This window comes from Numida meleagris, chromosome 7 (genome assembly GCF_002078875.1).
Source record: "Numida meleagris isolate 19003 breed g44 Domestic line chromosome 7, NumMel1.0, whole genome shotgun sequence".
Taxonomy (NCBI): domain Eukaryota; kingdom Metazoa; phylum Chordata; class Aves; order Galliformes; family Numididae; genus Numida; species Numida meleagris.
In genome coordinates this window covers 20,240,526-20,255,321 of record NC_034415.1, presented here as the reverse complement: position 1 = coordinate 20,255,321, position 14,796 = coordinate 20,240,526, and the positions used below count along the sequence as shown (strand labels likewise).

At 44.6% G+C, this 14,796-nt stretch overlaps 1 protein-coding gene across 9 annotated transcripts in view; it reads right to left on the bottom strand.

Annotated features, from left to right (window-relative positions):
• ST3GAL3 (ST3 beta-galactoside alpha-2,3-sialyltransferase 3) overlaps positions 1–14,796 on the bottom strand; it is a 156,549-nt gene that overhangs the window by 24,963 nt on the left and 116,790 nt on the right. For 8 of the 9 annotated variants that reach the window (XR_002440988.1, XM_021404072.1, XM_021404070.1 and 5 more), the window contains one exon: positions 13,208–13,394. Coding sequence is in view for 8 of the 9 variants with exons in the window: in XM_021404072.1 (XP_021259747.1) it covers positions 13,208–13,394 (187 nt within the window). In the remaining variant the exon portion in view is untranslated. Of the gene's footprint in view, positions 1–4,487; positions 5,307–13,207; positions 13,395–14,796 lie in introns of those variants that run through there. The other variant, XM_021404076.1, reaches the window with a different exon arrangement.

The following is a 14,796-nucleotide window of genomic DNA, read 5'->3' as shown; positions in this document are numbered from 1 at the left end:
TTCTACAAGTGGTAATCATAATGAAGTTTCACCATTTCCACCAATTACCAAAGCAAGGAGGAATTTTTAGCAACGAGACAGAGGTGTTGAGAGTCTGCAATCTGAGCTGATGGTCAACTGCTAGACCCACTAGCCCACACTTCAGGTGTATTTACCCAACTTCCTCAAGGTGATGACTTCACAACCTTCTGTACACAGCTCTGAGGACCAGCACTCATTCTGAGTTCCTCTATCTTCAGTTTCTAGAGTCTGCATTTTGTTCCACTCTTATCTACTCCACTGAAAGCCCTCTTGCTCTGCCCGAAGCAGGGATATTGCACATAGTGCTCAAGCCTTTCCCTCATCTTGCCCACCCTCATCTTGACTACGAAACAAGATGTAGCTCCTGGAGTGTCCAATAATATGACAGTTCTAATCTTTTATCATATTTGTTTCATCTCTCTGAATTCTATCCTAAGTCTAAAATCAAATGGCTGCAATTTCCCAGGCCATTCCATCTCCCAGCAGCACCATCAGATAAAATACTGGCCAAGAGAACTCCCAATAGGTTGCAAACCCCCAAATTTAGCTTTTACTAGTGTTTCTCAATGAGAAACCCAAATACGTTTTCTGCCCAGGGTTTTCAGTGGCAAAGACAATAGCAAAGCAGGATGGAGACACAACCACCTTTTCATACATGGTACTACTAGAGGTTTTGTGACTTGTTTTTTTTTTTTTTTTAACCAAAAATCTATGTTTCATCATTGGAATAGTTGAGCTAGTAATCCTTCGCTACGTGGGCTTAGAGATTACTTTCATTAAGGCTTGATAGCCAGGTTGAGAAGGCCCAGAGCAGCTCTAAAGGAGTGCAAATTTTTAATTTTGTGTTATGCACATTGCAAATCCAAAGTAATTCCTTTGTTTTTCATGTATTTCTACAGTTTTATCAGTGTAACATGATAATATGGTTCACAGTTGTAAGGTAACAAAAGGCTGTTGAAAACGAGATTGTCCTGTGGCAAAAATGGAACTTGGAACATACCAGATTAGCTACAAAGAAAATCAAAGATTATTTTGATGAATATTGTGTTTCACAAGTCAAAGCATAAATGATAGCTCGCATACGGTGTGTCAGGAGATGTGTTTGTCCTATGTGAACAGAGTGATGGATAGGCTGTACTAGAGATTCTTTTGTTCAGAATGCAAGCTGGATTTTGAGCCAAAATTTGAAGAAATATTTCTGCTTTGAAATACCTTAAGAAAGAAGTTTTTAGAAAAAAACAATGGATTTAGATCATTTATGCTTGTGTTGTGCCTTTTTGTCCATTAATAATAACCTTTCAATGAAAAAATATCTAAAGTAGTGCAGTTTCAGAAAAATCCCAAAGAAGAACAAGCCCAGTAATATTACGACTATTTATGGGATATTTTATATCCATCAGGGACCAGTCCTCTTAATTCACTGTAATTTTTATTACATAGTTTAGGAAATGTCATACTCATATAACATCTATTACAAGAATATCATGGCTGAAAACCACATGTTAGGAAGTGCTGAAGCAGGACAGCCCTGCGACTTCAGAACTTCAGTATTTCTGTTGTGAACATCAACTTTCTAATTTTCCCATAAGATTTTTTTTCTAATATTGCCATATATATAAGTACTTTATGAGCAATACTTTCATGTTTACAACGTCTCTGCAACATTTGGCATGTACTACATCATTTTACAGGGGAGAAAACACAATAGTGAACATCCAATTTCTATTGCCTTCTGCTGCTCAACTTCAGACTCCTCCTCAATTTTCAGAACATTTGGTAAGCTCACAGTGCAGCTCCACTAGCTCTGCTGCTGCTGAATACACGCTTTTTCTGTATGTCCACCCCATGGGACTTAAACTATGTTTGGGAAATTCTCATCTAACTTGCCCAGCACCGCAGTGGTCATTTAAAGGCTAAATCATAGAATCATTAAGGTTGGAAAAGGCTTCTAAAATTGTCTAGTCCAGCTGTCCACCTACCACCAATATTACCCACTGACCACGTCCCTCAGTGCCACATCTCCACATTTCATGAGCACCTCCACAGTTCTGGAGCACACCTCCAGGGGCGGTGACCCCACCACCTCCCTGGGCAGCCTGTGCCAGTGCATCACCATTCCTTTGGAGAAGAAATTGTTCCTAATATCCAATTTGAACCTCCCCGGTGCAACTTAAGGCCATTCCCTCTTATTCTATCAAATCACCTCCTCCAGAGGAATTCTCAGCGTCCACCATCAGGGGGCAATTCTTTTTCCTGTCCACATGCTCCGTGGCTTCTGCAACTACGCATGCCAAGGCTGAACTCCTCCCATTATGGAAATCAGACTAAACTGCAGCAGATAGACCATCTCCAGCAGATAGACAGCACTGCTCCAAAAGAGTGAGGATATAATAATGGATAACAGAAGAACTGAATTAACATTGAAAACATAATGTGGAATTGTGCTTTTCCAAGCTTCTGACGGCTTGATTTTACAACCACAGTGCTCTTTAAAAAGTTTTATAGTGTAACTCAATATGTTTAAAAAAAAATCAACTCAAGAAAAAAAACTCCATCAAATGGAATAATTAAACTCAGCACAGCCATCTAAGTGCAAGTACGAGCCCCAGTAGACTATTGTATGCTGGATTAGCCATTAGGGCGGAAGGCAATCCAGGGCTCCTAACCCAACTGCAAGCTTTTGAGGAGTTCCCTGTTGGTGACAAACCTTTTCTCTCTGTTTCTGTACTCACCCCACTCAACCTCCAAGTCCTGCTTTGGAAAGGAGGTCCCAAAGACAATCCCTGCTCTCTGTTGTCCAGTGCCCAGTTTCACTTGGAGAAGCAACTGCAAGGAAAATCCTATTCTATTTCTATATCCTGGAGATATTGCATCCCAAATGAGGGTATGGGAAGGGCACCTGGCCAGAACAGGCCATGCTCACGAAGCCTGGTAGGTCAGACCATGCTTAGTGCACACAGAACTGAGCTGCCAGCATCTAATAGCCTCAGGGAACAAACCGAGCCATGGGATTTTACAGGAATAGCTATAGCCCCAGCAGGCTGCCATGGTAACACAGCCTGACCAAATTCCAGAATTTCAGTCTCTCAGAGTGGGGTGGGAGAGTGCTTACTTGTTTTTTTTCAACAGGTAGAGAATCATATATTTTCACTAGCCTCATCCTGAGAAACAGCCGAGTTACTTCAGCTGAACTTCTCAGCTGAGCCAAACACGTGGCTTGGAAAACATCAGCTTGAAGGTGACAGCGTAATGAAGTGATAGAATTGCTTTCCCGTCTGCTTACAAAAGAAAACATGAGGTGATCCCAACTAGGAGCACAGCTACTTGCTCTACTTATAACAATATGCTGGAACCTCCCCCCCCCAAAAAAAAAGAAAAAAAAAAAAAGAATGAAAAAAGTACTGTCTTTGCAGGTTTTAGTGGCAAAGCATGAGGGTATCCCAGGGCACTTGAGGACAACCCATCAACAAAGTCTTTTTAGGGAGCTGAACTGGTTCACAAGTTTGAATACAAACAACATCTCATTAAACGTCACATATTTAGACTAAATCTTGGCACATCACAAAAAAAGCGAAAGAATCACCACACGAAGAATTATGGCCTAGAAACCCTCATCGCTCTCTGAAGTTGTCTTAAAGCGAGTCTCTAGGGAAAATTTTTACATTGTTTTTACTGCAAGAGTACACAAAAAAGCTGTCCTCTCCCATTTTGGCAACTTTGCTGGAACGAGAAGCCAAATAATGTCTATGTTCACGGAGTGTTCCTATAGAATATATACAAACTACTCAGCATCCTTTAGGAGGGAAAAGCAGAAAGGTCAAGACAGCGAGAGTTTGGGGACATGCCAGGAAGATTCTGCCCTACTCTATTTTCTAGACTTGCATTAATAACAGGTGTTTTACAAAAGAAGACATTTTTAGCAACATTATCCTTGAAAGATGAGAACTTATATAAACTGTCATCTAAACACGACATTATTCAGGAGTGTTTTTTCAAACAGAGTGCTGATTACCTGGGCCAGACCCACCATCTGCTGTACTTGCCAGTTGTGAGCAAAATTCTTTTCACTGAAAACAGCCAGAACATGGCACATCAAACAGCTGAGAAAACCTTCGGAGTTGACCTAGCAAAACATTCCCAGAGTCTCTCTTTTGCTCACAGCCTTCACACGGTTTGGTTTATTTTCATTTCAGTCATCATGAAAAGCAACTACAACTGCCTGAAAGGAGGCTGTGGTGAGGTGGGGGTAGGCCTCTTCTCCCGGATAACAGTGATAGGATGAGAGGTAATGGCCTTACGTTGCACTGGGGGTGGTTCAGGTTGGATTTTAGGAACAATCTCTTCTCGAAAAGAGTGGTACTGCACTGGCACAGGCTGCACAGGGAGGTGGTGGGGTCACTGTCCCTGGAGGTGTGCTCCAGAACTGTGGAGGTGTGGGACTGAGGGACATAGTCAGTGGGCATGGTGGGGGGGGTTGAGGTTGGACTGGGTGATCTTAGAGGGCTTTTCCATCCATAATGTTTCTATGATTCTATTTGCATTAAGTAACGGTGCGTGTTGAGGCAGGATTGAAGCTGAGCCTAGAGATAGGCTCCAGTGGATGAAGTCAGAGCTTCACACCCCGCACGCACCTTCCTCTTTTGCAGAAAGGAGTTGTGTTCTAGAGAAGAACCAGAAGCACCACACACAGCTGTAGCAAAGGGAGAGAGATAAATGTAGGAAGATAAAAGCAAACAGAGACTTTAGCTACCTCACAGGGTGTTACAGCTAACCAGAGATATAGATCACCCCCCTATCCTGGACCCTCGGTGCTTCGAGGCAGAGACATCATTACAAATTGCTCAGACAGCACTAACTATGCAAGTAATCCACCGAGGCCGCCAAGGAACACATGTGTTTCAGGCATAAATCGTCCAATCTATTCCTTTCTGAATTAACATCTGTCATCATGACACCATTCAAAATGACTGAAGACTGGATCATATTAACAACCACACATCTTGGATAAATATTTACTGTTCAGAATTTTTTTTTTTCGGTTTAAAGGAAAAAATGCAGATAGAGAAACTCCTTGAGCTGCGTATGGAGCCTCTCTGCAGCCACCAATAGAAAGCATGCGATTTTATTTACAAAATCAAATTAAGGTTTCTCCCTCCTCTGTGAGTCTTCACGTGGGTGAAATCACAGCATCCTGTGGTGTTGCAATGCTTTCCAAAGGGCTCTGCTGCGGGATTTTGTGAAGCCTTCTCCCTCAGGACACAGAGGCAGGTCTGGCTAAGTAAGTACTGGGAAGAGAAAATTGGATGAAGCAATTAACTTACTTCAATGCAAGGCTGTCAAGGGTTCTACTGGCTTGCTGTCTTGCTCCTCAGTCAACAAACGGGTCACAGAGAGTGAAGACAGAGCTTCCCATAAGGCACAGAACAGGAAGGCCAGAAGGGAACACAAGAGTGCAGCTCAACCCAGGGTACACCCAAGCAACACAATTTTCCCAGATACTGGATGAAATCTGTATTTCAGTAGTTGTCAGCAGCCAGTGCTCACTTCAGCTGGTATGTCTCTTGAGTATTATGTGCTCACATCTTTAGGAAATTAACACCTGTCCCGAGGTTGATACCTCACTTCAGCTTGTAGCTACCACTGGTTTTGTAACAAGACTGTGCAGAATGCCAAGGGCTCCTCCTGACATCCTGCAGAGCAGGGAGCAATGCTCCCTCCCTCCATCAGCAACCTCTACCGGTCCTTCACTCTCCAGCAGCTTCAGCAGAACTTTACCAAGACATCCAGTCTTGATTTCAAGATTTGAAATAAGAGTGAATTCATCAAGCCTGTAGGGCAGATGTAGCAAAAATAATAGCACTGATATCAACGTGCTGCCTTTTTCGGTTGTTTGCCTAGCCTCAGATATACTCCTTCCAACTAAAAGTCTTCTGAGGAAAAAAAAGTTCCTTCTGCATAGATACAGCGAGACTATAAGAAAACCTCCCCAAAATCTCATGCATAAACTAAATAAATTGAATTGAAATCTCTTAAACTAAAGGAAGCTTTGCAGACTTCAAATGATTCCTGTAGTTCCTTACTCAAGTGTTAACACAGAACATCTTTATTCCACTATCGCTTGCACGAAGGGCTGATACCCCTCTGGGCGATGTCTCCATTTCACTGTTGTTGATGTTCTCTGACTTTCCCCACGTGCTAGATCTGCAATGCACTGCTCCGGCATTGAGGAACATCTGCTGCGCACGTGGGCAATGCAATATCCTCAGCAGGCATGGGCGGCACTGGGGGCAAAGCCTGGATGGAGGGGATCCCACACATCTGCATGTGAGGCCAGAAGGAGACGGTGCCGTGTGAACACAGCACTTGCCTGCTCATTTGCTCTGCCGGGTGCCCAGTTACGTGCGTGGTCCAGTGACTGCACATGGCTTGGCCATCATAAGAGCACGCAGTAGTCAGGGATCAAATGGAAGAGGGAGGATTTATGAAGTGGGGGAAATTTGAGAGTACTGTGGTGCAAGAGGGAGGCACGAGGGAGAAGGACATAAATCCAGAGGCGATCAGGCAATTTTGTTAGCTCTGCTGTTTATAGAATCATGTCTTTCGTTAGTATCAGCATCAGACTTGGAATGAAATCCTTTCCATCGCCTGAGATATTCCAAGTCTGTGTTTGATCAGCACAGCTACCAGTGTAACCTGGGTTTACATGCACTATGACCTTGAAATACACCTACCAGGATCTGTGTAATTTTGATGTCTAAATACTGCTGGTGTCTGCCAGCGTGGGAGAGTGCAACACGAGCACCCTCTCAATGCTTTTTCAAGACAGCTGCATTAGCTCTGTAGTTGGCCCTTGCTCAGGTTGGCTCTTCAGAAGAAGGAGATGTAAAAAAAAAAAAGAAAAAAAAAAAGCAATTCTCTAAATTCTCCTTTCTTTTTTAAAATTGTTATTATTACTTCATCTGAGTCACAGATGGAGAAGGTAGGAGCGTGAAATACCCAGAAAAAGCAATTATCAACTGGATGGCAGCAGACATCAGAAGAGATTAGAAGATGACAATTTTAGGAAAACGTAATGTCAGGATAAAGCAGGACAGCGAGGCAACCAGCAGAAAGGGTGCCCCAGGATGACAACGATAGAGTCTTTTCGGGCGGTAATTCTGCTTTGGTGTCTTCATTTAAGAATGATCCGAAGAGGAACTGGAGAGGAGTAAAAATCTGACTGAAGCACTCTGATTTTCACATCTCAGCTGGGATTACTGAGTCAGAAATGAAGATGATGCTGCCTTGGCAGATATGGGATAAAGGTTCTTTAAGGACTACTGAAGACTAACACGAGCAAATGTTACTGTCCAGCATGAATCCATCTGATAACATCAAATGCTGTGCAGGCAAACTGCAACGGCATCAGAGCAGCCCCTATCACCAGCTGATGGCTGACAGTGTACCTACAGACACGGAGTATGCCTGGGTGGGAACTGCTCTCAGCTATGCAGTGACCTGCCTAATCTTATTATGCTGTTGCATGCAAGTATGTACGAAGGACAAGCTTCAGCCTGCACCTTCCATACCAACAACCTTCCTTTGGGAATCTGCCCAGGATGTCTACCCCAAGGCCCATGTTGCAAATTGGGTCATTTGTCTACTGAAGTCCCCATATGGCCATCACCCCAGCGCTATCTGAAAGCCTGTTAAAGCTACACGGTGCAGAACAAAGATCTTCTCCCTCTTCTGGTCAGCAGGGGCAAGATGTTTCATAGCATACGCACTTATTTTCCAGCCTCTCCTCTGACCATGACTGGAAAAAAAAGGCTCACCTTCTCTAACAGAGCACCAGTGTTCACACTTCCCCTTACGTCATTTGGAAATGGCTCTAAACTCCTTTGTTCAAACAAAAGATTTACTTTTTCATTTGTAAGTCTTCCTTGGTACCTTTGGGCCATGCCCACCACTACCGCTCACTGGGGGAGAAGGTCCTGGCTGCAGGGGCACAACATCTCAAGCAGCACACAACCTTTTGCATAGCAAGAAAGAGATCAAAAGAACCAAGAAGAAGAAGAGGTCCCAAGAACCATTCTAGAAGCACAAACTAATTCCCAGCTACTCTACATCAAAGGAATACAGAGTGTTCTCCACAAAGTGATGCACTGTCTCACTTCTTCCTCAGTTAGAGGCTTCATAGGGGCCAGAAGAGTTTGCCTCAAGTTCTAACTCTATTCTTTACTTCAACATCAGTAACGGTTCAGCCGCCCTGACCCTGGCACTGATGGATGCGACATGCTGATGCAACAAGGCACTCTGCTATTAGGTGCTCCATACATCCCCTGTGAGTAGCAGTGGCTTTTGGCCCCGTGTGCTGGGACCCGGGACATTCACCTCGGGGAAGGCTTTCTTGCCTCACCCCCAGAGCAAGCCTCATCGTGTCCTTCGTGCCTTACTCACCAGCCATGCCTGTCTGTATTATATTTCTGGAAGGATTATTCATAAATGGCTATTTGGAGGAAAACTCAGATGAATGAAAGAAATAGGACAACCCTTAAAACGACTTCCCAAATCAAAAGCTTCCTCTTACTGATGATGGGGCAGCAAGCCCAGCTTCTGTCCTCTTCTATCAGAGTCCAAGGGGAGCAAGTAGGCAATGCCCTCACAAGCAGAAGGCTTATCTCCTGCCCACTGCTGCAGCCTGGTTGCTTTTTGGGTGGCACTGCTGCAGCGTGCAGGCTGTCGGAGGCATGCCCCTGCAAGGGACAGCAACACTTGGCCTTGCTCGCAGGCAGGTGCTCACTTGCTCCCATGACTTTCACTACCAAAATGCTTCAAGGTACCGCCAGTGCTCACTGTACACAGGACTCCTCCTAGCAAGGGCTGCACAGATCCCTGCTGGAAGCGGCCACGGGCTCATTACTGCACAAGGAGGAAGCTTGTGGGCTGCCAATTGCTAGAGAAACCTTTGCCCTCACTTGGCTGCTTCACCACCGTGTGCCAGATGTTCAGGGAACTGAGCCCTAAGCAAACAAGAGAGCTCCTTCTGACTCACTAATGATGGCAAAAAAAGCACCCTGGAAGCAGCCGCGGTGCCAGTTGGTGATGGCTGGTTTGCATAATTGCTGCTTGTAAATTCCTCTGTTTCACACAGCATCTACCCTGAATGCAACGGTATTTAATCCTTCTCCAGCAGAATAGAGAAGGGAAGCACATGGAGAAATCCTCTCTAATTCCCCTGGTACTCTAGATGTTCACGATGAGCTCCTGTGATGGACGGAACCCAGGTGATGCAAGATGGTGCAGTGGAGGGAAAGAGCCAGGTGAATCATGATGTGTGTGGGTAACAACCCTTGGCCAAAAATCAGCCCAGCAGAGAGTTCTAAATGACTGTCCATGAGTAATCCACCACTGGGGATGCACGGCAGCAGCTGCTTCATTGGCTGAGGGTGCCTGGGAGTGTTAGCAGTGACTGCAAGTCAGCACTGCAGCTCAAAGCTGCATGAACAACTCACACCTGTGACCCTTCTGCAATAAATACAAAAGCTGTGGGGCTCCAGTCTGATTTCTTCCCACTTGTACACACCTACATACTAGGTAAACATGGTGCAATACTCCCTTCTGCTAAACATGTCACCTTGCTCCATCCTACACTCCTCCTTCTCCATTTACCCTCAACATGCGCAATTATTTTCTCCTTTATCCTCTGCCTCACTGTTCTGATGCTGCTTCTTCATCACACCGATACTTTCCCTGTAACGTCTCCTGAAAATCCTTCTCACTACAGCATAAAGTACTTATCCCTTTCTCAGCGTGCAAGTGTTGCACAAAGACTAACATAACACAGAATAAATCCTTCTCAGCTGCAGGGAGAATAAGCTTATCTGACCACTGACCCTGGTAATAAATAGCCACTCGTCTTTCATTTACTCTTTCTCAGATAAACTCCCTTTGACTTCACTTGCTTGAGAGAGGACCACGCAAGGATTCTGGTACCTGGTCCGGAATGTCTGGTCACACAACTCCAAGCAGCTCTGGGGCTGATTACATCTGGAGGAAATCAGAAAGTCTCATATCTTATCATGACCGTACCATGGACACACGTAGTTGCCATCAAAATTCAGAGACAAAGGAAACATCAGAAGTTTGAGTCTGGCCCATTTTTTGAAGGACTGTGTCAATTTCCACAGTGGTCATGTTCTTTAGCAGGATGCTTCCATCTCTCTTATCTCTGTCCTCAGGTCAGATTCCTGACTGTAAGCACTGCTTTGCAGAGGGACAGGCTTAATCTCAGATAAGGAATAAGCAGCAGGTGTACAGAGAAGCCAAGAAAGGGAGAATCTCCCTTTTCTCCAGATGATCGGCTGAGAGAGAAACAGAAACACTCCACAGAGAGCAGCGGGCAAGAGTTTGTCATTTTGAACTTGCCACACACTGATAAAAATACCAGCAGTCACAACCAGAACAAACAGACGCCCACATCTTATTCCCACAGCACTGATAGCTCTCGGCCGGGTCATTCCCCCCAGCCAGCAGACAGCTCTTTCTGCATCAGTCTCCATTGGAAGAGGCAGCTGTGCTACCACCTGCTTGCAGCTAGAGCCAGCGACAGCACGATCTCAGCTCAGAGAGGGAACAGGCTAGAGGGGACAAGGCAGATGTTTTCCAGTCACCTGGACTTCATCCTGAAGTATTCAATGAACTGGCCCAGCAGCCTCAAAAACAGTAATGATTCCCTTTGGGAACTTGGGTGGGACAGGTAGAGCGTCAAACAATTGAAAAGCAGACAGAAGTAGTTCCTATCCCTAAGAAAGCAAAAAAGGAAAGGGACTTGGTTTATGATTTCATTTCTCAGAATAACAAGATTAATTATAAAAAATAAGAAAGATGAAAAAACACCCCAAACAAAGATGTGTAGTAATCCAGGTGGATTTGTCGAGAGCAAATCATTACTAATAAAAAACATAATTTCTTTCTAAGGGAAAAGAATTACCATAGGGGAGAAGCAGGGCATGAACAAGAATTCAGTAGGGCTTCTGACACATCTCTTTCACAAACACGCTATGAGCCTTTATTAATGACACTACTGGGATGAGTTCAGAAGTGGCCAAAAAACCACCTGTTCTGACGCAGTTCTCAGAGAAATGAAGGACACATTGCACGGGGGTCTGCCCAGGAACCAACTCTGCTTAGTGTTTTCATTATCAACCTCCTGGACAATGGAGCAAAAAGTATGTTTATTAAATTGCAGAGGACGCAAATTTGGAAAGAATGACAGGTATGCTGGAAAGCTCTGCCAAAGGAACTTGGCAAATTGGAGAAGCACTCTGGAAGAAAGAATCAATAGGAACAAGGGCACGGAGCTGCCTCTTTTGGCAAGAAGAGCCAACTGCAGAGCCCAGGAGCTGGGAGGTGGCTGCACGCAGGCTCACGCGGGTACCAGGACACTCACCTGCTGCCCTGTGCCATGCTGGCCAAGCAGACGCAGCAACGGATGTGTAGAGAGGAGCATAAGGCTAGTGAAATAGTTGTTTGCTCCTCTCTACTTGGTGTGCTCCGTACATTTTTGACAGCGCTCTTTCAGAAAAATATGAATCAACTGCAGGCTTTCAAAAGAGCAACAGAAATTAAGAGACCTGGAAATATCACCTACAAGAACTGAAAGAAGCGTAGTGTTTATTCCAAAGACAGAATGATAAGGAGCCAACTCCAAGAGCATTCAAGTAATATGCAATGCAAGAAGCTCAATTTCTTTCTGCTCTCTGTCAAACTAGGTGCTGCAGCATTCAATTAAGATGACTGCAGTCACTCTGCCAGCTCTAACAAACTCTTCACCTTCTCTCTCCAGGACCAGGGGACACAGCATTACAATCTATGCTTCATGACCACAAGCATCAGGTGCAAATTCAATTTGTTTTCAAGCAAACTAAACCATCCTTTGTACTACAGATCCCTAATGGCGTGTTCAGGTAGCAGAGCACTGACGCCATCAGGGTATTAAGGTCCTTCCTTTGCCTAGGATGAACAACAAGAGCATGACACAAACCACAAAGAAAACTTTTGACTCAATTATTCATGTTACCAAATCCCACTGGTGCTTGCCCACAGGCTAACAGGTAACTTCATCTGCCTGGTAATAGAAAAATAATTGCAAGTTGGTGCCAGTGTCAGACAAGAGCGAGTACGAGCCCTAAGGCCATCTATATAACAGCTAAATAAAACTGCATTCACAGATTGCTTTCATCCTGTATAAGGTGAGCTGCCAAGCTCCTCTCTCCATCTCCAAACATACAATATAACATCTCATCCTCTGAACACTGATGCATCTGTCTGGACATTTGTTGAAAAATCATTAAAGAACATCTGAAAATAGAGACATACAGCTTGTAAAAGAAAAAATATGGCCAAATAGAAGCAACTTATTCTGGACTTCATTACAACAGATACAGACGAACCATCCGCTGAAAGAGAAGTCAGTCAACACAACCTGATCCCATTTAGGATGGGCAAATTATGGAGAATAACATTGACTGGTAACAGGTCTATGGTACTAGAGAAGGGCACTAATGCCACTGATGGGGTTAAAATATTTACACGGGGGAAATAGTGTCTTCCCCATTTCGGTGGTTTTAAAATATATGCAATATTGTTCTTTTAGATAATATTTTAGCCAAACCCAAATTATGAATCCCAGTACAGCAATAAGTGAGCAATTCACAATGGCTTGTGCTATTCAGGAGGTCACATCATGCCCATGGATTGTATGTAGCCTTTTCAACACATTGTGCTGTTGCTGCCTCCTCATCCCATCCACTGCCATTACATCCTCACCCCCCAAAAGCCCATTTGCTTCTGTTGTCATTTGTGTCTTCCTTCCTCCACTCTTAAATCCTAGGAGTGCAAAAAATCCATGCAAAAGCCGCTCCTTTCATGTACTCTTTAAAATAAAAGTTAAATTCATCTTTCATACCACCCACTGCATATTATTTAATGGAAAGCTTCATCTGCGATGCAAGCTCAGGTTACAGAGAGCAGATGTGATTGTAAAACCTACTTAATTAAAACCAAAGACCATGGACATAAATGGGGCAGGGCACACAAAGGAAACCTCCTCAGAGCAAAATGTGGCATATATGATTGGGATATCACATCTGCCCAGCACTTCTCATTAGGTGACCTCCCCAGTGTCAGCTACCAGCACTCTTACCACTTTCTCCTTGTAAACAATGTACTTCAGCCACTTGAAATCCTGCCATTTGAATCCCGCCAGAACAAAGAGGGAATCCTTCTCATACTGCTCCATTTTCTGGATTGCACCTTCAGGATATGTGATCCGGAGGGTTGTTTTGCCACCCACATCTTTTTCAAACCCCTTCACCGGAGCCGAGTTCAGCCTAGAGGGAAGCAGAGAAGATGCTGTCATGGATCCCCACCACACACAACGCACAGCGATGACGCAGCGATCGCCGCGGCTCTGCACACAGCTGCCATGGCCGCAAATGCAGCTCTTGCAATTCTTCACTGTAAACATTTACAAAACTCTATACCAACTGGCAGCAGCTTAATTAAAAGCTATTTAAATTGCTTGATTTAATATAACGCAAACCACTTTTGCACGTCCGCTCTTGTGATTTGAGTTGGATTGGAAGCTTTGGGGGGAAAAAAAAAAGAAAAATATTGTTCTTGCAAATTTAGACTTACAAACTAAGCATTAATTATTCTTCTGCAAGGCTGTGCTGAAACAGAAGCTGCAGCTCCATGGCACTTTAAGAAGACAAATGGTTCTCATGCTCCTACCCCAGTGCAGAGCTTTTGCTCAACCCATCTGCAGCGAGACTGGGCAGGGAACTCAGGCAGCTGATGCTTTTCAAGAAGAGGAACAGCATCCACCTGGTTTAATTCCCCACCCGGAAGGCAAAGTGCTCTGCAATACCAGCAGAAGGAAGAAGCGGGGGTGTGTGCTCTGAGTAAGGTGCAGCAGCACCGTGCTCTCACCAACTTGGAGGAGGTGCTGCTGCAGTACAGAACCCCTCTGCGCGTGTCAGCCAGTCCATTTGACACTGAAGCCCAAAGCTGAGGATGTTTCAAGCAACTTGGAAAACAAATCTTGCTGACATCAAACAGCAGCCCCTGATGGGACAGCGCTGCCTGCTTGAATTATTGCAGCCTTCTTGACTGGGGGTAGTTCAATACACTGGAGAGTGCTTTTGGGCTGCAAATTTTCTCATGTAGGAATGTTAACGAGGATCTGGATTTGTCTTTTTCAGCCTGGGTAAGCATTTTAGGTGGGAAACCTTTTAGTGGAGGAAGATCCTTATATAAATTTGAAATTCTCTACAGAATTAAGGAGGGTTAGCTGTTTTGCTGCTAACCTTGCTAAATCTCCCCAAACGTAGGTCCCCTACATCATATCTAGACAGGAAACAAAACAAACCATTTCTCCCAAGTAAAACGAACTCCAGCAAAGGGCCAGAAGGTGAGCTGCTGATGGAGACATAGCACTGAGCCCTGCTAATGAGCCAGCACCATCACACAGGGTCTGTGCCCCCGGGGCAGTGCTGGCAATCGAGCAAGGAAAGTTCTGGCTTAGAGACTAACTAACCGAGGCACCAACATCACTATGTATCACCACGAGGTGAATCCCTGTCTCAGTCAGGAGTTGCTGACAGACACTTTTTTTTCCCCTACAATCTATTGTAAAGAGGCATTTCAACACATCAGAGCTCCTGCCAGGTAAAACAGCTGGGGGTAATATCTACACTGTAACACTCCATCAATAAAGCAGCAAGAAACTCA